The sequence below is a fragment of the Vanessa tameamea genome, chromosome 22 (assembly GCF_037043105.1).
Source record: "Vanessa tameamea isolate UH-Manoa-2023 chromosome 22, ilVanTame1 primary haplotype, whole genome shotgun sequence".
NCBI lineage: Eukaryota > Metazoa > Arthropoda > Insecta > Lepidoptera > Nymphalidae > Vanessa > Vanessa tameamea.
In genome coordinates this window covers 6,019,478-6,046,694 of record NC_087330.1, presented here as the reverse complement: position 1 = coordinate 6,046,694, position 27,217 = coordinate 6,019,478, and the positions used below count along the sequence as shown (strand labels likewise).

At 35.5% G+C, this 27,217-nt stretch overlaps 1 protein-coding gene across 2 annotated transcripts in view; it reads left to right on the top strand.

Moving 5' to 3' along the window:
* Positions 1-26,783, top strand: part of LOC113396572 (homeodomain-interacting protein kinase 2-like) — a 102,398-nt gene extending 75,615 nt beyond the window's left edge. Inside the window, exons 3-24 of one of the 2 annotated variants that reach the window (XM_026634561.2) lie at positions 545-681; positions 7,554-7,708; positions 11,492-11,561; positions 12,120-12,255; positions 13,882-14,100; positions 14,441-14,595; positions 14,893-15,069; positions 15,221-15,374; positions 16,542-16,643; positions 17,385-17,495; positions 17,774-17,989; positions 18,110-18,229; positions 18,547-18,737; positions 18,950-19,015; positions 19,889-19,993; positions 20,248-20,405; positions 20,580-20,782; positions 21,087-21,350; positions 21,614-21,691; positions 22,146-22,324; positions 22,673-22,774; positions 22,931-26,783. In XM_026634561.2, the coding sequence (XP_026490346.1) occupies positions 545-681; positions 7,554-7,708; positions 11,492-11,561; positions 12,120-12,255; positions 13,882-14,100; positions 14,441-14,595; positions 14,893-15,069; positions 15,221-15,374; positions 16,542-16,643; positions 17,385-17,495; positions 17,774-17,989; positions 18,110-18,229; positions 18,547-18,737; positions 18,950-19,015; positions 19,889-19,993; positions 20,248-20,405; positions 20,580-20,782; positions 21,087-21,350; positions 21,614-21,691; positions 22,146-22,324; positions 22,673-22,774; positions 22,931-23,096 (3,264 nt within the window). In that variant the 3' untranslated portion in view covers positions 23,097-26,783. Of the gene's footprint in view, positions 1-544; positions 682-7,553; positions 7,718-11,491; positions 11,562-12,119; positions 12,256-13,881; positions 14,101-14,440; positions 14,596-14,892; positions 15,070-15,220; positions 15,375-16,541; positions 16,644-17,384; positions 17,496-17,773; positions 17,990-18,109; positions 18,230-18,546; positions 18,738-18,949; positions 19,016-19,888; positions 19,994-20,247; positions 20,406-20,579; positions 20,783-21,086; positions 21,351-21,613; positions 21,692-22,145; positions 22,325-22,672; positions 22,775-22,930 lie in introns of both variants that reach the window. The other variant, XM_026634559.2, reaches the window with a different exon arrangement.
* Positions 26,784-27,217: the final 434 nt, after the last annotated feature.

Here is a 27,217-nt window from a genome sequence, read left to right as displayed (position 1 = left end):
ACATATTATTGAAAAAAAGATATTGTAATACATTATTGTGATGGACAGGCGATAAAAGAACAATTTGGAAATGTTATATGTATACGTATGGTCATCATGTTAAAATGACTCGACGAATTGTAATGAAACTGCATAGCATAGTTTCAATACATACTAGATGAACATCATCTTTCAATTTCGAGATTTAAAGTTGTTATAACGAAATAATAAAAAAATAAATAGCGGTTATATGAACACAACCTCAGTAGCGGTTATATGAATTGGTCAATGTGTAAAATTATATATAAAAACACTTTTTACTTGATGGCTTTTTTTAAAGAAATTACGAAATATGTACCAACCTGTTAGATTTAAGTAAAATATATTACCTTCATTAAAATAAATTGCTTCTATCCCTCTATAAACAGCAATTGTGTATGTCAATGTAATTACAAACATAAGTGATTTATATGTCATGCATCAGTGTGTAGGGGCGAAGGGACCACTTACTACCAAGTGATCCATACGAATGACTCCCAATGTAAACAAATATCGTATATTCCAGGACGCGTGGTGGTCATCAGCCGGGGCGGGTTGCTGTGCGCCCGTCGTGCCGAGTCGCGCGTGCGATGCGGAGCGGTCGCCTCCCGAGCCCCCGCCCGCTCTGCCTTGCGCCAGGCCCTGCTGCGCTAGCGACAACACGTCAGTATACAGTAAAGGTTCGTTACTGTATCCATTGTCGTTTAACGTGGCAATTCATTGTAAACGTTCATTTGAGATGTGCACGTGTCATGCTAATAATAGGAAGAGATCATAGCAATCAGATATTAGTAATGTGACCATTAAATATGAAAGGACTTGTATATGAGACGTTATGTAATGTGATTTGGAACATGTTTTGTTTATATTGGGCTTAGCAATTCATTGTTTAAAGGGTCATTTTTTATATTCATAACTGATTTTTATTCACATGATATTGAGTCATGTATATCGTTTTTAAAGTGAATTTAAACTAGTGTCTAGGCCGCACTTTCTAATGACACGGAATTGTAAACATGTAAAAAATCTCATTAGTGAGCTAATCTCTGATCCATGATACTATATTATCAACGATCTTTGTTTAGGATTTATGCACTTAACATTTTAACACGTGCGTTATTTTACATGATTTTAATAGTATTATCTTGTCAGGATCAGCTTTTGTAATGTCAATTAATTTTAAACTGCATAAAATTAAAATTAATTTAAAGAACTTTTTAATTTTGCTTGTGGGGTTAGATCGGCATTGTTCCATTGAACAAAAAGAATGCCAATGAATTCATATACTTGAAAAACCTTATAGTTAAGTCAATATTTTTGAGTGCCTTATTAATATTAAATAAAACTCACTGAACTGTCTCATCGGTCTAGTGGCATGCTCGTTAGGCTGCTGTCTGGGTTCCATTCGTCCTGCGCCTGAACTGTCTTCGGTGGCGGCAGATTATCTTAATTTCGTATTTATTAGAGTGATAGAATAATGAGCGCACCTGTGTTTGGCACACTTGGATACCATAATACGTTCTGTGTAATGGGTTATTCTTATAAGGACACCATGAACTTAAAGACCCATACTTAATTTTTTTTTTGTTTTATATCATCTATTAAGTCTATTTAAGTCTAGTGTCTACTGTCAAGTGCCATTTTGCTCCGTGTAATTAAAACCACGCTAACTAAATATTAAACTAGAACAACCCGTGTTAAATATATCAAATGTTTACCAAAATGGTTCATATTACGCAAATACCCGCAATGGCTTAATGTTAGAAGGTCGGTTGGCGACTCGCATGGTCGCTAGATCGACCATGACACCATGTTTATAGAATTCAAGGTTTAGACGCACTTTGAGAATAGATTTTTTGTCTAGGTGTAGACATATTTATAATATAATAACACTTACATAAGCGTAATTGTTTAACCATTTTCGTTATTTAAACATAATCAATCAGTCGTTAGAGCTCAGTGTGTTAGCTAATGATCACTAATAAAAAAAATTAAGATTGTGACACGACAACACTTAAAACTTTATTACAAAAAAAATAATCAGCTAAACCTTATTATAAACACATTACTTATATTTCACATTTCGTAGTAAAGCTAATACTTACACGATCTCATCTCACTGCCTGCTTTATCATATCACGTCCAATGCTTCAAGTAAAATAGATCCGTTGATATCTACAGACATTGACACATCACACGCTTCACGCTTCGATGTATGTAATAAACGATATTTTCTGTAGATATGAACGGACCCAAACACATCTCTGCCACGTTAAATGTCTGATATTAACGGACCTTCGCTAACCATACATTTGTACATGTTTATATATCACGATGTTAACAATAACTATATTAATCTCATCTAATTTATGATATGAGTTTATTTAAGTTTCCAGCTGAGATTTTGTGTGCTTATGTATTTTTTTTATTATATTTAATAGTTTTGAGTGAATTATTTTCGTTCGTTTGGTTTGTATGTAGGTATACACCGTTAACCCCTGCTGCTTTATGTGCACCATTAAATATATTTTACAAAAAGGTCGCGTATCGGCTGTATATATATACATATATAATAAAATTAATATTAATCTCGAAAAAAATATATAATTTATATTTACTGTTTGTAACGCACGGAGATTTTCGTATAGTCAACTATAAAAAACACCGCATTAGCTAATGGCCGGAAAACGTAGAAAGAAATTAAATAGTATATTTAGTTTTGCAAAATCGTTTACTTTTGTAAGTTTGATAATCCCACACAGTACAAGTACGTACTAAATAAATGCGCCCTCACCAAGACAAATTTTATCTTTTTGTGTATCCTTTACCCGTATTTATTAACGTTCATATATATAAATCTTACAATGAAATGAGCTCGAGCGTTTGACATTGACGGTTCTACTAATTAATTGCTAACTAAGTCAAACCGTACCGATCAATCTCATACGTGTCTTCTACATTCTACGTGACATTGGCGAAATAATCTATGCCCTGACAGCACAATTAAAATCCATTAAACTAAGAATTTAATTTAACTAAATAAGAACTAGTTTCCGGTATTCCTTAATTATTCTCTTTTATTAGCAATGATACTAATCTATTCCACAGTATTTTTTTATTATTATCTTTTCTTTGTATATAACTACTAGTCAATAGCCAATGCTGTACCTGACAGTCTTTAGCAACGAAAGCTATTAGTGATACTTAAAAAAATAAAAAAGTTTATATATTTTTTTTGGTTATTGTAAGTAGTTACTAATGCACATAGTCATCAAGCTTATAAACAAAATCAACTATTCCTCACGTCACATTGTTCAAACCCATCTGGGTAGGTATTGTTGTGTCCCGTATTTAAGGATGACTGAGCTTTTTTTTTTTGTTTTACGAGGAGGAATGCATTTACGCATGCCGCCCGGTCAGGGGACCGGGACGGGTATGTGGGACTCAACCGGGATCTAATGCCCCGTGCCAGGGCATGCTGATGCTAATGCCCTGTCCTACCCACTAAAACCATCCTCGGGTTTCCACCATGCCGCCGAGTGATGAGGCCACGGGATCGCCAAGAGCATGCAACCGCGACCCCATCAGCGGCAGCCGCCGTAAGGCGGCTGAATATTCATGGAGAGCGCGCCTAGTGCGCGCCTTCCCCCTCATCCTCCACGTGGGAATGTGGCGAATTCCTCCGAGTCCGCCACTGGACGCTGGGCGTCAACGAAGCTGACGCCCTGTGGCGGATAAGATAGTAGGCTCCGCCGCTGACCGCCGGTGTACAACACCTGGGAGGCTCGAGTAGCGAGTCCTCCCACTCCCTCCTAGCCAACGAGGCCACTCACATGGTCCGCCCTGACGCCGATCAGGGACGTACCAGGAGCAGCCCCGCGGCATCCCAAAAGATTCAAAAATAAAGTCAATGTCCCAACATTTATGGAGAGCAATATGTCGTTACGTCCCTGTAATAACACCAACTGATCATATGACATACATTCCAAACTGAAACAATGCAAAGTATTGCCATTCGGGTTGTAGACTAACTAATGATGAAGTGGTCAATAGTCTGACGGACTCGCACAAAATATGTAATAGTTCGTTCATCGTTTCTCACACATGGTATCGTTTAGGACTATTTTAAACCATCCAGGATATGATATTCATCACGTAACAATACGCTTCTAACAAATTCCTCTGACGTAGCTAAATAAATAAATATGTTTGTATTATATACACATTTTAATATTAAAATAATAGATAAGATTTCTAGGAATACGATCAAAATGGGATGTTAATTCAACTTCATCATCAGCCTGAGTTCGTCCGAGCTTCGGCTTTTATTTTCAAATGCATTTTGCGTATATCGTTATTCCACCGGCTAGTCTGCGACTTCCTCTCATGTATGCCCAAGACGTGATCTCCAGTAAGAACTCGTCTACCCCATCAGCTACCGGTCCTCCGGCAGATATAACCGGCCAATTGCCACTTCAACTTTTTCATTTGCTGAGCTGTACCGGTTACTTTAGTTTCCTTTCGAATTACCTCATTTTTGATGCGACCTTCCGAGAAACTCCGAGCGTAGCGAAATAGTTGACGCCGCTTTTAATTAACATAACTATGGCTCGGCTATTAGTTTAATACGGTTCGGGCCGAGTGTTATTTTATTCATAAAATCAATTTTCGAAGCGGCTTCTCATGCATATATAAAACTTCAGTACGCCCGTTATCGTATACTGATAAGCTACCATTTACCCCTATCGAAAAGATAACGGAACCCGTTACATAAGTATGAGGGTAACGCTAATGCTTACGGGTGCTTGAAATACTTTGCTTTTAGTAAAATATATTTATCGTTTATTGTTATAAATGTTCATGTTTATCTACATAAAAAGATTCGAGCACATTATATTCAACCGATGATATGTTTTAAACGTCTAATTTATTTAATTATGTATTTGTAAAGTCATTTTAGTATGTAAATTAAATGTATATTTCGATATAAAAAAGTAATTTACGACAATGTTTGTATTGTGCGCAAAGAGAACAATTCAACAAAATATATAAACTGTTCCATTGAATCGTCTTTACAAACAAGTAGAAATAAACAGTTAACTACCTTACAATCTCGTCAGCAATGCTTACTGCGCGTACACATTTCTTTTTATTATTACTAACTAAATAATACGAGGAATTCGGGATTTATGCGACCCCTAGCTACCTGGTACCCCCTCCGCTTACTCTAAGCGTTCCCCTTGCCACCCCCGGAGCTCTTCAATAGCGTCATTTTACCCCCAACCCTCGAATATGCGCCTGCGCAGCTCGACAAGTTGCAGACGAATAGAGTGCAGTGTAGTTTATTTGAAAATATTTTTCGATCTTAGGTTATAATGTAACCCTATAAATGTATATAGTGTAGATAGGTTGTGTGTGTGTGTTCAAAATGGATTTGTCCATACCTAGGATTAAGTTTGAAGCTGAAGATTATTTTGAAGGCGAATTTAATCTCGAAGAAGTGTAAGTCAACTTTTTAAATAACAAAACCCTATATATAAATTAAAAAATATATAAACACGCATTTTATTATTGCAACTGCAATGCAAATTTTAAAAGTAAAAATTAACAAGTAGATTATAACTTCACCTCTTGCTTGTTAACTGTACAGAAATCGGTTTCACATAGATTTCAAATATATGTCTATGCATAACATTCGGAAGGGTAGTGTGTCTCGTTTATTGACCTTTTAAAACATAATGTGTTGTTAGCGCCAGCTAGATAAAAGCCAAAATACAAATTGCTCGCGAAATTCAAAGGAACTTTTGCCGGGGATATAATATGTTGACACCAACGAGATTGGCCTGGGAATTGAAAGTGACACGGTTACGGAGTGTAGCGTCAGTACATCGGATGAATAAAGTATCATTTTGTAAAGCATTGTTTTTAGATTTTGATTGCAGTTCCGTGTTTTCTTATCGAAGAGGTTTTTGATGACATATTTGCTCATGCTTCTAAGTTACTGAATTGCATCATTACTATTTCAACTTGAAGGAAAAACTAGATGTATTTTAAGATCAACTAAATGTAAGATACGTTGGTGCAACAAATAAATATTCATATTCAGTTATCTATTGAGTTTATCTTATCGCTTTATAAAACAGAGATGCTAAGTGGTTGGCATACGTCAATCGATTACGGTTTCACCCGGGGTGAGCACCACAGATTTTCATGTTCTTAATTTGTGTTTATAATTCATCTTTTTGCTCAGCGGTAAAGGAAAATATTGTAAGGTAATCTACACGTGTCGGATTAGAATCTGCCGCTCTCATTGGAGCTGGATGATGGATCAGTTCCAAATTTTCTCCTCAGTAAGAGCCTAGGTACAGCGGTATGATATATATGGCCGTTCTTTCTATGTAGTCGCAATTGTGTAGTTAATCAAAACAAAACAATGTATCCTATGACCTACTTTTATTTAAATGTAGGCTATCAAAATGCTATTGCTTCTTTTACCTAAAACGAAATTTAAAAAAATCGTCTATCGTTTGATACATTCATATACATATTTCAATGGCAATCTATATTGAGTATTGAGTATTCAATATATATTGAGATAAATAAGTGATATTAAGTGCAATAATTTAGAAAAAGAATCTCAATATAATAGGATTGCATTGTGACTTCAACATTGATTTTTTCTACATGCAAACTTTTGTACTACTTGAGAGTACATATATATAACTTTGTCAATTCAAATACCCATTTCCCAGTCATGTACAGTGTTAAATCATATGTAATTATTGTGTGAGTTTATTATAATATAGCTTCACAAACAATAAAACAATTATATTTGTTAATAAAATTGTAATTCTTACGACAATAAGATGCGAATTAAAGCAGACGTTTCTTATAATATACTTAATTTTCTATACCAGTACTAGTTGTTATTGTTGCAAAATACAACATGTGTGATATGGAATTAATAAAATGTCACACGAAAGAGGTTATAATGTTGCAGTTAATGAAATTATATTCCATCGAATTTATCGGATTCAACTAAAGGGAAAAAAGGGTGGTTTTTTTTCGTTATAACGTAAGCTATTTCGAAATTAATTCGATTTTTATATATACATATGTTTGTGTAAATTCTATGCACGTGATTGTGTAAAAAGTTGCGAATAATGTGTTACGAATAAGTAATTATTATTTTTCAGTGTGACACATGACATTTCCTAAGCTATTAAACTTATATCAGTGACAATTTTAGTTTAAATTCCTCGCGGTATCCGATTTTTTAATAAGATGTTATTAAAGTCTATCAACACTTAAAACCCATTGGAAATTCTGTACATGCGCCAGCAGTCATGGGATCTAAGTTTCTATCCCTTCTCCTTGTCATTACACTGGGTCACTCGCACTTCGATCTGGAACACAGCAAGCTAAAGTATTGATGTTTTGCGGTTGAATAACTGTTGAGTGAATGTTACCCACCCAGGCGAGCTTACACCGAGTCCCACTACTGGTATTCTAAACATGATAATTGTCTGTCATAGTGTGGGAGATAGCAGATCACGTCGCGAGGCGGTGGCGGCGGCGGGAGGCGCGGCGGGCAGCGCGCGGCACAGGACGGGCGGGCACGGCGGCACGACGACGGCGCACAGCAAGCAGCTGGCGGCGGGCGGGGCCAACCACCCGGCCCAGCCGCAAGGTAACAAACGTATGATCACCCAATTGTTGTTACCTCCTATTATTATATTTACACACACACATCTGCATAAACACAACAAAATATTAATAATCACATTCTTAATCTCTCTGAGTAAATTAACGTAAAAAACGTAGAAAAGAAATACACATGACGTAATCTTATAATATACATAGTATATAAAAAAATAAAATGTCAATTGACGCAGGTTTTTGGGACTTAATTTTTTTTTATTTGCTACTTTTAGCTTATAAGGGTTATTTATGAACAAGAGATAATGTATTTATAGCCACCATTATAATTTTTGTTAATTATCGTCCACCACAATAAAGAAATATTATATTTCATAAAAGTAATTATTGCTGTGAATATAATAATTTATAAGTACAGTCGGGGTAAGAAAAGATTCGTCACCTTAAGGTCTATTTTCGTGTGCTCAGTATGCGCGATAATCAGCTTTACCGATTGAGTATGACATATTGAGTCGCAATGTACACTATTTTGAACCTAGTTATTATACTATGTTAGTTTAATTTTATGTGCAGTTTTCTGTTTAATGCTTTAGTTTCAAACTGTACTAAGAGTTTACGACTTGATAAAGGAATTAATTTGAAAATTGACGGAGGTTTTCTTACTCTGACTGTACATTCGACATTCATGAAAACAATACTTTCATTTTCGCCCCCGACGTCAAAACTAGTTCGCCCATGTGAAGTTAAATATAAAAATATATTATTACCTATTAGGAATATTTATAAAGGAGTATGTATATACTGCTGGCAACAATGTATGATGCGAAGAGAGATTCGATTGATAAATAGTCCGAATAAGAGAACAATATCAGAAGTTTTCTAAACGATTGTCCCACCTAGTAGTCATAAAGGCACAAATCATTCTTAATTGTCGCAGCAAGCTGCCACATGCATGCTTTGAATTAAGAAACCACTATGCGAAAATAACAGATAAAATCATTAAAAAATTAATTGGTTGAAATAAAAGTAAATGGCGCGTTGATATGAATTAAAAAAATATATATAAATAATATATTGTTGTTATTGATAACCTTGGTATAAATTTAAAAGTCAGAAGTGCCAATCACTATTACATTGCCAACAACTGTACATTTATGATATTAACGTTTAAAATATAGAAGACTGGCCACGGCGGCTTTGCCCGAAGAATTAAAAAAATAATATGTTTAATATTACATTTTGTATGTGTCTTCGTGTAAAAACAATGACACATTGAACTATTTGATTGTCTCCTTTCAAATGTATATTAGATTTTATTCAAATTTCTAGTTTCTATGTCTGGCTTGGGTACAGCCTGAAAATAGTTATATTATTTAGTAGTTAATGATTATATTTCACAGACTTATACTGCATATTCGGGCGTTCCGCAAGGAACCCATCTTGGTCCTATACTTTTTCTGTTTTTTATAAATGACATCACGGACTACATAAATCACAGTGAGTATTTAATATTTGCTGATGATCTAAAGTTGTATAGGTCCATTGAAACTGTTGATGATACAGTACTGCTTCAGCGAGATTTGAGTTCTGTGCAAACTTGGTGTAATCATAATAAAATGGTACTAAACATTAATAAATGTCAGCATATTAAATTTACTAAAAAAAAGAAAAACTTCATACCATCGACTTACTACATAGATAAACAATTACTATCCGAGGTTGAACAGATACGAGACTTAGGTGTAATTATAGATAAAAAGATACTATTAAAAAATCACATAGATACAGTAGTTAAAAAAATGCTTGAAAATGATTGGTTTTATTAAAAGAACATGTCACGATTTTAAAAACATAAATGCAGTTCTAACTTTATATTCTTCACTAAGCCGTAGTATTATTGAATATGCTTCCCCTGTATGGAAGCCTACTTATAAAATTCACGTTACTCGACTAGAATGAATTCAAAAAGGATTTACAAAGTTTTTGGCATATAAAGATAGAAGCTGTCCATATCGTGCAGACTATTATACACGATTGAAACACTTCAAACTTGCCACATTGGAGAAGCGTAGGTCCAATCATGACTTAATGTTTCTGCATAAATTAATCCATGGTTCAATAGACTCGCAGAAGTTACTTTCTCAAATTTATATAAATGTCCCAAGAACGATTCCGCGTCACCCAATTCAAAACACCTTCGCTATTCCTAGATTTCGTACAAATGTAGGGAAGTTTTCGCCTATGATCCGATATATGAGTAGTTACAATGATATCGCCTCTCATGACATTGATATATACAGTCATAACAGCCATAGTTTTAAGAAGAAAATAGACTCTTTGCTCAATTAGTGTCAAGATCTTTTTTTTTTTGTTCTATTTCTTTTTAATTTGGAGTAATTTATTATTATTTGTTGTTCTTTCACATTTTTGTTTTTATTTCAAAGATATATTAATGTAGGAGTGTAGTTTTTTGTTTTTTTTTTGTTATTTAAAATGTATAATGTAAACGCCTGTGGTGGAGTATCACACCGTACATGAATTTATTTCCTACTTTTTCTTAAAAATTTGTGAATATGCCGATGGTGTTTCGAAAATCTAAATAAATAAATAAAAAAAAAGAAATGTTTTAGCAAAGCAAAGTTGTGATCATTCAGAGAGCCTCAGTTCGAACTCCGCGTTTGTACACTCGTTTGTCGTGGTGTTTAGATGTATTTCATTTTAATATGGCACTATAGTGAATGCCTTTATTAATATTTTAAAAAAATACATTTTTATAAACACGTGAGTATGACGCAAAACGATATTTTGTTTAATTTATACGCAGATGTTTGACGTAACGAACGATTCCTCCAATAACATACGAATATTAGTGAGTTTTCAAAAGTAATTAAAGTACTTCGCATATCAAAAACAGTTTCATATTCGTTTATCATTGTAATTAATTATTATTGATGAAAAAATACATACATTCTTAAGAACATAACACACATCATGACCGATAATGTTTATTTGATGTCATAATATTTTCAAGGACATTTGCGATTTCATTTACCTATATAATCAACAACTTGTCATACTAAAATAAAGACAAATTATCCTTATAAGGTGCTGCGCCTGCGCAGGGATAGCGGAGAGTTGTATAAATTTCAAACAACCTACTAGGTGGTTACAGCACTGAGCAGTTGTCGTACCTCTAGCTTGATTGAATTTTAATGCACTACTCCCTACCTGATGTTGTTTTAAATTTAAAGTGTAAAATTTATGCAGGATTCACAGTCAAAACATATACAGGGTTATTGGTAATTCGACGTATTCCCGTTAGGAGGTGATAGGGGTGATTATTTGCGATAATGGGGTTAACAACCCCCATATGCATCGTGCAAAAGTGAACCATTTTTGAGTTATCACGTTTTTTAGATATCTTCAAAATAAGTCAAAACTGCAACTTCAAAAATTTATTTAAAAAGAAAGTATCAATTTAAAATCTATTTTTTTCTTCTGATTTATAAAAACGAATAAACACTGGTTATTTGTCAATATTAAAACAATAATAATCGGTCCAAATTTATAAATGCGAGACGGAAAAAGATATTAATTAAAATTTTTTAAATTTTTTTTTCCACAAAAATGCCTTAAAAAGAAAAAAATCATCTCTCCATTAGTTGTATAATTCGATAATTTATTATTATTTCTAATTTCTGGGGCTAATGTTATTGCGTTATGTTTTCATGCGGGTGCGGTATCTTTGCGGCGTCGTGACGCTACCAATGCGATGTCACGCGATGTCTTGCGATGCGATTCGACAACACTACAGGCTCCGGCTGCGGTGGCGATGGCGACTACCAGCTGGTGCAGCACGAGGTGCTCTACTCCTCGTCGAATAGGTAAGTTGATGATCTTTTAATTTTATTGTAGCAAATATACTTTAAAAAAACCAATATTAGGAATTTATGGTATTCGTAAAAATAAGTAACGTGAAACTTAACTATTTTAATTTGTTTTCTAGTGATGTTTCAGTATTTTCGTCCTACTTACTACTCAACTAAAAATACAGTAAAAGTAAAGCGTTTTAAATTGCTTGTCAAAAATATGAAACAAGATTTATTATAATCTTGGAGCTTCAGCTGAACCAAAAGATCTTATAAATAAACGACATAATGTAGATGGGATGGTGTGAAATTTGTAATACGCACTTGGGACGCATTTTATGACATTTTACAATTCCATGTACCATTCTCTAAATGTTCAACTGCCTGTCGAGGTCCTCCATACTGACTGCATATATATACAATATAAAATATTTTAAGAATTAAATAATATAAATATCAATAATAACTATATATATACATATAAAAGTCATAATACAGATACTCTGTATTATGACTTTTCGTCACTACTAGTAATTAACTTCAATTGCTTATTTTTAAACTATTTTTTTATAGGTACGAGGTGTTGGAGTTCCTCGGGCGAGGCACCTTCGGACAGGTGGTGAAGTGCTGGAAGAAGGGCACCAACGAGATAGTTGCCATCAAGATCCTTAAGAACCATCCCAGCTATGCTCGCCAGGGGCAGATTGAGGTGAGATTTACATTAAACATAAATACTACAATAAACCTTAACATGAAATAGTTTGGTAGCAATTAGTTCTAAATTGGGCTCACCGATAGTGATATTAATGTACTAATCATCAGTATGACTCGTATATCCAGGAGCACCAGGGTAATTGGTAATGTCCATGGGCGGTGGTAGTCACTTTCCATCAGGTGAGCCTCCTGCTCGTTTGCCACTTCTAACATAAAAACAAAATATATTCGTATACTTTTAATGTTGTCTTCAAATTATGAAATACTTGTGATAATAAGTAAATTACTCTTCAAATCACAGACTGTAAGTATAAGTTTTACTCGGAGGCAGGCTTTCGCACAATCCCATCTGGGTATGTACCACCCAGTCACATACTGTAGCGCTAAACAGCTATACTTACAATTGTTATATTCCGATCTGAGGGTTTAATAAGCCAGTGTAACTACAAGTTTAACGAACATAACATCTGAGTTACCGAGGTTCTTTATTAGGTGACCCATTTTCCAGCCTGAATAAAAAAAATATAGACTCGAAAATTAGTATTCGGATTGTACTGACAAAGACTAGTACTGAAGTAATACGTGATAACAGCTCAGTGGCTGTTAGTTTTAAATCTCAAAGTTTAGGTATAGGTATCAGTTATTGTATGTTGTTTTTCAAAAGCAACGCTATTTTTTATACATACGTCGTTACACATAGCCGCTGTTTCTGGCGACGGTCCAGATATCGGAATGTTTGTGTTTACTCGACCAAGCGCTCTCGCCGCGAAATAAATCGCTTTGAAGATCCCAGCGTGCCCCGATAATTGAGTAATCAAATCTTCAAATACAAACAGACGAATAAACTTTATGACAATAATGTTTTAAAAATATTCTATTACTCTCGTTTCACGTTTTTTTTTATTTCTATTCAGTTTTTATATTTAATATTCACTCCATAAAATACGGTAATGATTATACCGTTTTCAATGTCACTGTTATATAAAAATATGTAGAAACATTTCAGAATTGCTGAGATATGATGAAACAGCTTCATAACTCAATAAGTCACCGTCCTCAATTGTATTTGCACAGATTGAACAAAAATAATATTATGTTCAACGGTGACGAAATAAAAAGTAAATTCGTGATTCTTTAGGTATTCTTTTAATATATTTGTATTAATGATACTCGTTCACTTTTGTTTATCTTTTTATTTATATCTACAAAAAATGTGATACAATATCTTGTCGGACAAAAAATATGTAAGAAATTTTAAGACGATTGTAATTGGAAATATATGTTGAAATGAATCAGTAATATTGTTGTATCTCAGTTCGCAAGGTCGGTGGCGCAATGGCGGCATAAGGAATGATTAATTTTGTTTATAGCGCCAATGTTTAGTGATAGTGACCACTTACCACTTATCAGATGACATAGCTGCCCGTTCGTCTACCTACATAATGGTTTATATACATGATATTCCCCATACGTCTCAAAGTTTAAAAATCCTTTTACTTGCAAACACAAATATAACACATGCGGCTCCCACCTAAAATATGTGCTAGGGTTTATGAGGAATGAAGTTTCAAAGAGATGTAATATAGTAAGTAACACTTAAACATAATCGATTTCCCGGCAGGTGTCCATCCTCTCTCGCTTGTCTCAAGAGTCAGCGGACGAGTTCAACTTCGTCCGCGCCTACGAATGCTTCCAGCATCGCTCGCACACATGTCTCGTGTTCGAGATGCTGGAGCAGAACCTCTACGACTTCCTCAAACAGAACAAGTTCTCGCCGCTGCCGCTCAAATATATCCGCCCGATATTGCAGCAGGTTCTGACGGCGCTGCTGAAACTTAAGGTGAATTTAACATTCATTTTCTTAAAATTACAAAATACTTATAAAGTCAAAAACGGATTTGAAAAGTTTTTTTGTCATAACATTTTAGTTCATGATCAGGAGCATGCAAATAGTAATAGTTACTAGTGCATATGAAGTAGACTCCGTAGACACAGCCGCCGTCTATATATATATATAGTATAAGTCACGGTGACACGGTAAACTGGTAAACTCGCCTGCTATCCAAATAAAAAAGTGAATATCGATGTAATATGACATAATTTATTATTTATTAAAACAATAGAAGTGTTGCATCTGCTCTTATAGTTTATTATATTGTTCCTTTATTATGGTTGTATAGCAACTGGGCCTGATACACGCGGACCTGAAGCCGGAGAACATCATGCTGGTGGAACCGGCGCGGCAACCTTACCGCGTCAAGGTCATCGACTTCGGCAGCGCCTCGCATGTCAGCAAAGCCGTCTGCAACACGTACCTGCAGAGCAGATACTATCGGTATGAGGGAGCTTTTATAACATTTACGAATTCGAGACGGTTCTCGCAACTACAACAAACAACAACCTGTAAAAGACCTATTACCAAACAACTAAACCAATAGTAAAAGAAACAAATTACACATACAAAGCCAAATTCCATGTGGCGACAGTAAACAAAGACGAATAGAGAGAGCGAGGTTAATTATAAAAAACCGCCACCAAAAGATTGTTAACTCAATGTAATTTCGAGATGGTTGAAATCGAATTAAAAGAAGCAATACATTATTTTTAATTCATATTTCTGTTTCATACTTAGGGCGCCGGAGATAATCCTTGGCTTAGCGTTTTGCGAGGCGATCGACATGTGGTCTCTGGGTTGCGTGGTGGCCGAGCTGTTCCTGGGCTGGCCGCTGTACCCCGGCTCGTCAGAGTACGATCAGATCCGGTACATCTCGCAGACGCAGGGCCTGCCCACCGAGCACATGCTCAACAGGTACAGTGTAACTTATACATGGATTCACGACATATTAAAATATTATATACATAAATAAAAATTATTATGAACGAAAGAGGCTAAGTCATTAATAATATTATATTTTTTTAATCCGAGATGACCAATATGCAATTATATCTGAAATACCCAGTGCGTCGAAGACAGCGAAGTTCTTCTACCGCGACGTGGACAGCACATATCCGTTCTGGCGCCTCAAGACACCCGAGGAGCACGAGCTGGAGACCGGCATCAAGAGCAAGGAAGCTAGGAAGTACATCTTCAACTGCCTCGACGACATTGGACAAGTCAGTACTATTTTTAAATAGAACATCAAACAACTATTAGAAAAAAAACTTGTAATAATAATCAAACATTAAAAAATTATCATAGATTTGAATTATTTAATAAAAAAACTTTTGAAAAGTATGCCGGTGCCGTAGACTACTAAAAATTAAATTTATGGGATTTTGGCAAAACATATGATTTTTTTTCTCTTCAGTTTTTTTTGTATCTTGATTGAGTAGTGTTGTTGGCCCTACTGGCCTTTACAGCGTCACCGAACGTCAGGGCGAGTGTTAAGACTCTGCCTTAAGGCGAACCCCGCTTGGGCTCGAGAGTGACATTCGTCCCGAGGGTGTCTCCTATGAGATCGCACCTCGGCTCAGAACGTAGTCGGTGGGGACTCTCTCTTCAGTTGAAATAACCTTGCATTATATGCATTGACTGAGTTTTAAAAATACATTTATATGTGTTATTGGCACAGTTTAAAATATTGAAATTATTTAATAGAAACGGATTTATTGACACGCGGAGTCGTAAACTAAATTATAGCAAAGCATTATAAAGTTATCATATTTGAGTTAAAATAGCTTTATCCCGCTCGGTATTCTGTTGCCGAACAACAATATTAGTACTGTTCTGTTTCGGTTTGAAAGTTGAGTTAGTCAGTGTCACTACAGGCACAATTACACATACATTGACATTGACAGCGTCAATGTCTGGTGGTGACCACTAAACATCAGGTGGCCCGTTTGCCTGTTCACAATAAACCATCTACATAAGTTAACAAAGGTTATGAAAGGCAAACAGTTTAAAAAATCAAGTTTATTTGATTAACATAAAAGAGTTACACACATAACTAATCTCATTATTAATTTGTTCTTGTAAAAAAAAAAAATCGGCTCGGACTATGGCTATTTATTGTTAAAATATTTGGTATAAAGAATATATATAATAACAGTTCACAGACTGTGCCACTTAAATAGTATTTCTTTAAGTAACATGTGAATAATTTTAATAACAATGCCGGATAGAGACTTAATTAAAATACAGCATAAATTTAGTGGATATTTAATGTTTCATACTTATTTCTGAACTTCCTTAGCCATCCGTCGTACGCGTTTCATACAAAAGTATATGTTTAAATTTAGCAAATAATTAATTGTGTATTATATTTATTAATATTTTGTCAGGTAAACGTACCAACGGATCTTGAAGGCGGCCAACTGTTGGCCGAGAAAGCTGATAGAAGGGAATTCATTGATTTACTGAAGAGAATGCTTACAATGGACCAAGTGAGTTGTTTTTTTATTACGTCTCAAGTCTGCAAGCACTTCATAGCCATTCACTTGGAGCAGTAGTTCCCAAACTTATTTTTCTCGTGGACCACTTTCAAAATTTTACTGGTTTCGGTGGACCCTCTGCTGCTACATTTCTACCACATTCTTAAAGTCGCCAAAAAATAAAAATTGTGTCGCTTCTGAGTTCTGTCCCTATATTCTGATAGGTAAAATAAGAACGAAAAATGGTAAACTAAACTAAATATGTTAAACAATTTAACATATTTAGTTTAGTTAACAAATACCCAGAAAAAAAAAATATATAATATTAATAAAAAACATAATTTTGATACTACATAAAGTTATCTCTTATATTATACGGTATTAAAATTAGCAGAACGAGTTTCTTTAAATATAAAGTCAGACAGAATGATAATAATGTAATTATGGATTTTGAACTTTTTTTAGCACCACTTACTTAGCGATTATACGTAGTGTCATACATATTTCTCATAATATATTGTTTTGAAAATGAGAAATAATATTATACTTTTTATATCTGTCATTACGGTGTCTATTTCGACGTAGATATTATGTAGCTTTATTAGTGAAACGGATTTACCACCGCGGGCCATCAAGCAAAAGAAAGATGCGTAGCTAAAAAAAATAATAGGGGTTTTAAGTAATTTGTTTAAAAAGGGATATTACTAGTGTTATTGTTCAAAAAATACTCAACTTTATCATTATTGTTTTCAGGAACGCAGGATAACTCCGGGTGAAGCGCTCAACCACGCATTCGTGACGCTCGCTCACCTCGTGGACTACGCGCACTGCAACAACGTCAAGGCCTCCGTACAGATGATGGAGGTGATTTATTTGTTTATTTTGCATCATTTTTGTCCAAAACTGTTATTGGTCCTTTATTAAAAACTGTTTTTGTTTATTGTCTTTTTTGGTATAAACCAATTTTAAGGTTACTTTTACATTTTTATAGTTATATAAATATTTTTTTGGGAAAAAAGAAGTAACTATATATAAAACGGCGAAGACGAAAATAATAGTGTCGAGAAAAAAATACGGCGAGTTAAACAGTGTTAGTAATAAATACGTATTGTATTTCTTTATTAAATTATAATCATCACCAGGTATGCCGTCGCTCCGGCAGCGGCGTAGGCGGTGTGGGCGGAGTGGGAGGCGTCGGTGGCGTCGGTGGCGTGGGCGTCGGAGTCGGGGGCGTCGGAGTGGGAGTGGGAGGGGGCGAGTACGTGGGCGGAGTGGTGGCGCCCGCAGCGCCCTCCGCGCACCACCTCGCTCTCACCATCAACCAGCAGAGGCTGCGAGCCGCCCCATACGATAACCTGGTAGGGAGTCTGAACTAGCATATTTTGTTAAAATTTTAACTTTACTTTTCAACAATAAAATGATACGACTGTGAATATCGGCCCCTTTACCCGTGTACTAACGTGCCGCGGCGTGCGCAGTACCAGCTGTACGGCGGCGGGCGCGTGGCGGTGGGCGGCGCGCGGCAGTACGCGGCGCGCGCGGCCGAGCCCTTCCCGCACCAGTTCGTGTCCTCCATCCTGTGCCAGCCCGCCTACCAGGTACCTGCCGCGTTTTCTTCCTATGTGCGCCTCAATTCTGGCAGCGTGAATCGACGGATTGTTCTCAAATTTTGCATACATTTGTGCCGATTAGTGGCAATCGGATAGTTTGTCTGCCTATCCAATATGCTTACTTTAATGTTCATGTTATAATTTATTATTAAATGTTCAAATATACGAGTGTAGTGATTTGTGGTATTTGTAGTACTCTTGTTTTTTGATGGTAAAAATAATAGAATTATTATTGATCACATTTATTTATGATATCTATAAACAATCACGACCGTCATATATGAACGTTTCCCTATCTATCACAGGTGCAGCAGCTGGCCGCCGCCGCCGCTGCAGCCGCGGCAGCGCACCACCAGCACGGCGTGGGAGTGGGTGTGGGAGTCAGCGACGTGGGCGAGTGGCGCGCGCCGCTTATCGTGGAGCCCGCGCCACTGCCTGAGCCCGACGTGTGGGATTACCACCCTCACCACGCACATCACCACCACCCGCACAAGAGGTCAGGAGCTTAATTTAAAGTATACTGATTGATAACAATATTCAAGTACTGATTTCGTATTGCCTAGACCGTGAAATAAAAAGATACCGTGAACATTATAAATTATCTTAAAAAAAAATACATTTAGAATGTGAATATATTTAATTATTTAAAAAACGCTAGTGATGTAGCATGATGATTTTATATACTAAAAAATGAGCGATTGTCGACAGATCAACAAAGCAGCAGACGAGTGCCGTGCCGCATTACCAGCCGCATCACCAAGCGCATCAGTACAGGTACATATAGTAACACTATATACATCTTTAATCTTTTATATTTATAAAATAAAACTTAAAGAGAAATATAAACAACTTAAAAGAGTATATATACCAATACTAAAATTATAAAGTGGTACTAATCTCCCGGACTAATGATTCAATTATATATTTTTTACTGGTAGAATGCTACATTATTCCTGAGCACTATCATTTTTATGAATAAATAGCACTCGTGCGCCTGGGTCGCTAGTATTTTACAAAAAGAACATAACATTTTTAGTATTTCAATTAAATTATTTTATCTTAGTATAAACTTTAGACGTTAATAGTCATTATTTATTATGGTTTATATGCTTAGCATATTATAAAATTAACATTAATTACATGGTTATTATAAAAAATAAGAGACTCTTTATATTTAGAATATGAGAGTTTTATTTTATTTGTAAAATATCAATGTATTTTAAATTTTTACTTATAATATAAATTAACACATGTAAATAAATTTATAAATAAAGCATATTACTAACTATAATGTTAGATAGATAATAAAAATGCGTGTAATTAGTATTTTTTTATTTATTTCGTTTTTTGTCGGTTCTTCTCAGTAGAGTCACTTTACTTTCAATATAATCTTGTAATAAGCTTAAAACGGTCCTATGATCTGATGCTCAAAAGAGATAAAATAGAATATAACCTAGATAAACCTAACGCCCTATATAATATAGGACCTATTTAATTTATACATATCCTTTAAATTGATATCAAGGAATCTTTGTATTATTATAGTACAAGTACAATATTACAAAACCTGCTTTTGCTGACTTTAATTTTGATGTAAAGTGTGACATAAATTTGTGTTGTAATTAAAATCAATTTCTGATTATTCAGCATGGCGAGCGGTGGCGGTAAGAAGGAGGCGACTCAGCTGTCGCCGGTCAAGAAGCGAGTCAAGGAGGGCACTCCACCTTCACGGCACAGACATCATGATCACACGTATGTTGGATATTTATTGAATATGATGTATGTTTCGCGTAGGAAAAAGTGCTTTTTCGTTCGTACCACTTTTCTTGTCTTTCGTAATAAACAAATATGCAATACTTTAATTCGGTTACGAGTTTCTTTATTTTATACATATTTTTAATTACGAATATTATTTAATCTTTAAATATAATACTAGTCAATATCACTAGCATGAACTAACTAGTAAATTAGCATCTCGTAAATCACATAAACATTTCCAAATGTAGAGTGCGTGGCGGCACAACAGCAGCGAGTGGCGGTACAGGCGCGTGGGAGGCCGGCTGTGGCGCGCACACCATCACCATCCGAGACACGCCATCACCTGCAGTCTCAGTCATCACCATCTCTGACTCCGACGACGACGCGGAACCACGCACCAATAGAGGTAGAAGGAGCTGCTATAATACAATAATGCTACTCGAATTGTAGTCACGACCGCAAGTGTCATACAAGCACGTAATATATTAATAGTTGTATATTATGCACATGTAGTGCAAAAATTAAACGTAAAATTTAATAATTAAAAAAGAACAGGACTCACATCTTTTATTATCATCAGGTAGTGGCGAGTGCCCACCAAATGCTCACGTTAGCAGCAACAATGCGAACAACAGCAATAACAGCAACACTAACACAACAACTACGGCAACGGGCGTGACGGTCAGCAGCAACGGTGGCGTTATATGTAGCGCACGCACGCCTCGTGACGAGCGGCACGTGAAGCACGAGCCACACCATCAACCCTGCCATCATCATCACACGGTAAGAATGCTACATGTGTTATTAAACTCTTAAGACATCAAACATTCCTCAAACTAGATAATTTTCGTTTAATCAAATATTACATTAAATATAATATAATCTTTTAAACTATTCTTTTTCTTTTATATTCTTGTCTTTATTTGTATGAATTGTCAAAATTGTATGTTAGTCAGGCGTGTGAGACCGACATTTTTAACTGCTACTTATATATCCAAAACTAAATACAATAAAAATAAATTCTGTAAATTAAAATTAAGTCTAATATTTTGAAACAAACTCTCTAAACGATTTATATGTTTTTCAGCAACAACAACAACCGCAGCAGCAACAGCAGCAACCTCAACAACAGCAGCAACAGCCTCCCCCTCAACAACAACAGCAGCAACAGCAGCAACAGGCCCCGCCCCAGCAGCAGCAACAAGCGCCGCAGCGCCAAGCCGTGCCGGCGCCCCCGCAGGCCACGCCGCAGAGCCAGAAAAAGCGCCTGCTGGCGCTCGCGCAACAGGAGGCGCAGGCCAAGCTCGAGCCGCACCACGACCACCCGCCGACCGCCGCCGCGCACTACAATGTGAGTACTCACACACAAACACACGGACGAGTTTTTTTCTCAGCAATTATGTGACTTAAATCTAGTTCAGACTCGCAAAACGAGAGCCTATCAATCAACTTTAAAAACAAGAAAAAAAACAAATTGTTTTGTTATATGTAATTGTATTTTTAATCCTCAACGTAAATTGCACTTGCTTCTTATTTCAATTTTCTATATATTATACTTAATCGACATCGACTTTTACGAATGATTTCATAGTTTTTTTTTTTATTTTATTACAGAGCGGTTCGACGGTACGCCAGACGAATGACTATCAATGTAATCAATATGTTCCCACGCAACACAATAAGAGGGATAGCGTAAGTTATAACAATTCTGCCATAAATTAGATATTATATGAAAACAACATGATTTATGTTTAATGAACAATTTCAGGTGTTAGTGCCTCTTACTCTGCAATTTTACTACTGCTAACCAATAACAGTTTGCATTGCTTCTTTAATCTTTATTCTTACATATGTAATAATTATTATTGGGGTAATCAAATACTGAAAGAACTAAAGGGCTTACCATTGATCATTAGCTTTACAATTTTTTTTACACTATAATTCAGTAGCGAATACCTGACCTCGCATAGCGTGGCTCAGGAGGGTGATATATTGAATCACCGCCATCTATCGGACCCGGGTTGTAACATGAGCTATTCAAAAATAATACATCTTACCCAACGTATTTTTCATGGATACCATGTTTTTGTTTACGAAACAGAAGGTTGAATTTTCTGTAGTGATCACAAACGTAATAACATTTCAGAGCGGCGGCTGTCGAGAATATCTACCGGTGAGCGGTGCGGTGAGCGGAGTGAGCGGTGTCAGCGGAGTGACCGGTGTTAGCGGAGTGAGCGGAATGGGAATGAGCGTGAACGTGGGCCCGCCCGCCGCGCACAAGCACGCGCCGCACGCGTGGCACCACCACCCGCACCCGCACTACAAGTGAGACCCGTCCCGCTATATTTCACCGAGCTGTGAGCCTTACCTGATAGGCAGTTAGACTCACTGGATGCTCTAGCTACGTAGTTATATTAGGACTCATAAGACTGTAATCGATGAATACACTCATTGATAGTGCATTTTAATATTAATTAGTATGCGTAATTATTTAAAATGCACAATGCTCAATCCGTAGAATAATAAACCTGAGGTTTGTTTATTTTAATTCCTTCTTCGATTTGAATAGACTAGACTATTTCGGCCTTATTTACTCCCCGTTACTTATATTTTAAATTATTATATTATTATTGAAGAACATTTTTTAATACGCATGTATTTTTTTCATTTAAGAAGCGGCGCAGGCGCTGCGGGTGGTGGCGTGCTATCGCCGGGCGGCGTGTCCCCCGGCTACCTGCCGCCGCCGCTGTACGTGCCCACCTACCACTACCACACGTGAGTACCACCTATTTCACATAGTCGACCTCTTATTTAAAGTATCTTCATTTTGTGATTTTAGATGTTGTTTGATATAACATTATTGTTTTACAATATATTTTTATTAATCTTGTTAAACTTTGAATTTTAAAATATAACTCAATTTATTTTCAGTGGCGGTGTCAGCGGAGTGGGAGGAGTAGGTGGCGTGGGAGGAGTGGCAGGTCCGCCGCCCGCGCATCACGGCAGTGGAGCGAGGCTGCCCGGTTACCTGCAGCCCTACTCGCCCACCTACCTCGTGCCGCAGCACCCGCAGCAGCACTTGTGGTACACCGACTGAGTAGCTGCCGGCGCGCTGGACCGGGGTGACCATGTAGCGATGCAAAACCCTTATCATCAATTTGGGTAGACGAGCTACCGTCTCGCTGGGTCATCGACCAGATATGGGTCAAGGTATTAGCGATCGAGTTGCGAGAGTAATCGAATAATCGACTTTTCGTTGAACGATTATGTCATCTCCAAATAAGAAACTAAAATGCGATCAAGTTTCATAAAATATAATAAATAATCCAATACCGTAAAAATCGGATGGCGATTAATAAATTCTCGCTTGCTGGCGGTATACGCGAATCGATACAGCAAAACTTGTAACGAAAATCGACATTGGAAGATAAAGAAGAGTTGAATTGTGATATTGACAAAGTGCATCAGTACGAAAATGTTAAAGACGTTTATAGGTTTAAGAGCACAGAATTTAATGTAACGCACACGCTCGCTGCCCTTATTGACGAACGAGTCAAATATATGGTTGGATATATCGACCCCTTTGTCCATAAGGGCGGTCGAGTGTCCCTCGAGGAACAAAATCGACCGTTTCTATTCACACTGCAATTTTTAATTCAAAACTGTGACTAGTGTGTTTTGCGCGCGTGTTTTAAATACAGTTCCTTGTGTACCGCGGCCTGTCTTAAGGCTCTGTGTTTATAGTTAATCAATTTCTGTACAAATTAGATGTGATTTATATTATTCACATTGTACGCGACCTACGATACGTATTCGCGTTAGCTTGAGTGAGTATTGAGTGTTTGTTGTTTTAATGTATTCCTTTTCTAGATGTGAATTAGTTAATTGCAAGAATTTTAAATTAAAAAAAAAAAACAATGTTTATTTCTAAATGTATACGCAATGTATGCGTTAGATTTAGTGACGAAAGTTTTATTTACTTGTATATGGATTGTAAATTAATTTTTAAGTAATTTTGCTGCGAGAGCGAAGCGAGTAGGTTGCATTTACTAATATTTTATCGTAGACTTAACGTTTCTACCAAATCATTTAAACAGTTGGGGAGTTTATATGTATTAAAGCGGCGCCTCGTGAAGAAGCGATCGTCGAATGCACTGACGCGTTGATTTTATTTCTAGATATAACGCGATATGTATAATTTTTGTAGGTATTTTAGTTTTTACGTGACACTGATTTTGTCAATTACATCTAGATTTTATTTGTATTGTATAATAGCGTATCCGCTTTGGTATGAGATTTATCGATGTTTTATGTTACGTTTCATATCATGTAGCGTAGTGGGCTCCACGCCCGTCTGTTTAATCAAACAAACAAACAAACATGCTGTGTTTATTACCTATTTAATCATATTAACTGGAATTATGTAGATATAATCGTAACGTGTGTAGGGCGCGGTGATGGATAACTTGTATAGAATTAGATTCAATATTAAACAAAATAAAAAAAATGGTTATTTAAGAGTTTTATAAAATATTTAGTACGGAATAAACATTTATAGATTACTTCATGTTTAATGTGCATGTACGCTAAAGTTAGATAGAACAATACTGTTAAATATCCTTTGTCATTGAAGACTTATTGCTAATACTTGTTTTGTTCTGGTGTTTAGTGATACTTTGAGATGCTAACTGTTACATTTCGCTTCAAGCATTGTTCTAAGCCTGGGTACATGACTGGAAGCCATATCGACAGGCCCACATCGTTCATATCATTTGTATAATTTCACTTTGGTTTACTTATAGATTTCTTTTACTATTGATTTTGCTATTGTATATAAGTTTAGAAGTATACTATTATTTTATTATAAAAATTATCCTGAATTCCTTCACACTTAGTCTTTGTCGATAGTTTTTTGCTTATTAGTTATTTAAGAGTTTTAACCTGTATGATTAATGACCATTGTGGTACTATTTAGGATTTCATTATAATGTAATCGATGCAGATGTAATGTCCTACCAAACGTTTTCGAAATGACAACACACATTTCTTTATATTAGTATTTTAGGTTTGCTGCCTGACAATAACTTTATAGTTTAATACACCCTGTAATATTATTATAGACAATTATATTTAATTATTTTAAATATTTTCGAGCATTGTACGGAATATTCAAATGGTATTACATATATTCTGAACTTATAAATTTATAAACCAGATTTTTAATTTTATTATTTTTTCTTTTTCCGTTTAAAATCTCACTTATAAACTTTTCGTCTATTTTGTGCAATGCTTGTCTTATTGTTAATGACGCGTCTTTTTTGTATAATGAATATAATACAAAGCATAAAAAATGATGACACCGATCAATATACATTACAAGGAAACGCAAGTATCTACCAAAGTTTGCATTTAAACTGTGACAAATGAAAAATTTGAATTTTAACAGAAAACAATTGTTACGTGACATGATATGTATTTTATTTAAAAAAAAAATGTGTACATTATTTACAAGACGCGTCATATAATTTGAGTAGTTATCGGTGATCACGCAAAATCAATGATCTCTGAGCCGTAAAGGCTTTCAACAAACTTGACCCCACAGTCGTCAATAAGCACAGCATTATTGAAATATGATATTCGACTATCACAAGTAACATATGATAACAAATAATAAAATAATATGCCCAATTTATTTTAAACTAATTAATATTTCGATGTTGCTATTATTTTTCTTTTATATGTGATCTGTACCTATGTCTATGTTTTGGTTTCAATTACATATACTTTTTTTTTATAATTAAATAATATAAAAAAATGTGTTACTCTGGTAGTCTTATATCCATTAACTTAATTTTCATTAATTTGTTATTAATTAATACGTTTTATTTGCGGAATTTTTGGGGTTTATTTTAAGTGTATTAACAAATGTATTGTTAACTTTATTTGAATGTATTTTTCCTAGTTTGTATAGGACCAGCTTTTATCGTTTATCGTGAATTATTATTGCCTTATTAATTAAATGTTAAGCGTATGTCTAACTGGGGGCATATTCGATCTATAAACAAAACAAATGCTATCAGTCCGTCTTTTCTGTGATTTTTATCGATCGTAGTACTTGAAAAATTTGATTATTGTAAATTTGGGTTGTTGCAATAAATTTTAACTGAAAACAAATTAAATGCTAATAGCTGGACGTAATCATGCCCCGACTGTATGATTATTTAGTTGTAGTTGTCTGTTTCCTCAGCTGTACGCCCCGTAATGTTAAAACTATTGACAATAATAATGTAACGGCCGACATGATGTACAAATACGACATATTTGTAAGTTGTTTTACTAATTTCTTTTTCAATATGTTTAAGCGCGAGGACCGCGATTACTGCTTTAGTTCGTACGTCACCCCCAAACGCACATTTGTGTTTTATTTTTTATTGATTTCACTGTGATTCTAATGAAACTACTAAAATATTTTTTATATTTAATTACACTTCTCCGTATAAATTAATTTAAGGCTACGTTTGCTATTTAAATGATTGAAATCATAACCTTTGAACTATACGTACCTGTGGGTACGAGCTGAGAGCTAATTATATATAATAATGGGTATTTTATGTTTTAATTTTAGTTTGTAGGCGCTCGTGTCTTTGCAGGCGGTGAACCATTAACATAACTTAAATTTGGTGATCAGGGGCTAGCACTGATGTTGCTTAAGGTTTCTCTTCATTAATAATCACATAGTTATTATGAAAGAATTATTGTAAATAAACATCCAGATACCCCTTTTTATTTTACTTTTATTTTTTGTTCCTTTTCCTTTATTTACGTTTGTTTTTTTACTTTATTATTTGGGCCTGTCTAGAATTATTTATTTTTACACAGATTGCAGCATTGTGGTCTTTCACGCTCTCCAATACTGCATATAAAATACTAGTAGATGAATATTGCGCCGCATATTTGTACCTTAACACATTGTTATAAAGGCCATGGTCGCCTGGCCTGCGTCCGTAGTCGCGTGGCCCTCTAGTCAATAGTGGCGAGCGACGCCTGAGCTGCTGTCTCGACAATAACCCAGTGTCAGACAATAATCATTCTTATTATTTGCCTCTTAGTAGTCAGTTCCGTTCGCCCCTTATTAGTGACATAGTTAACTACATTCTAGAAGTTTAGAATATTCAGCGATTCATAAACTACATCATTCTTGTTGCGGAAAATCTACAA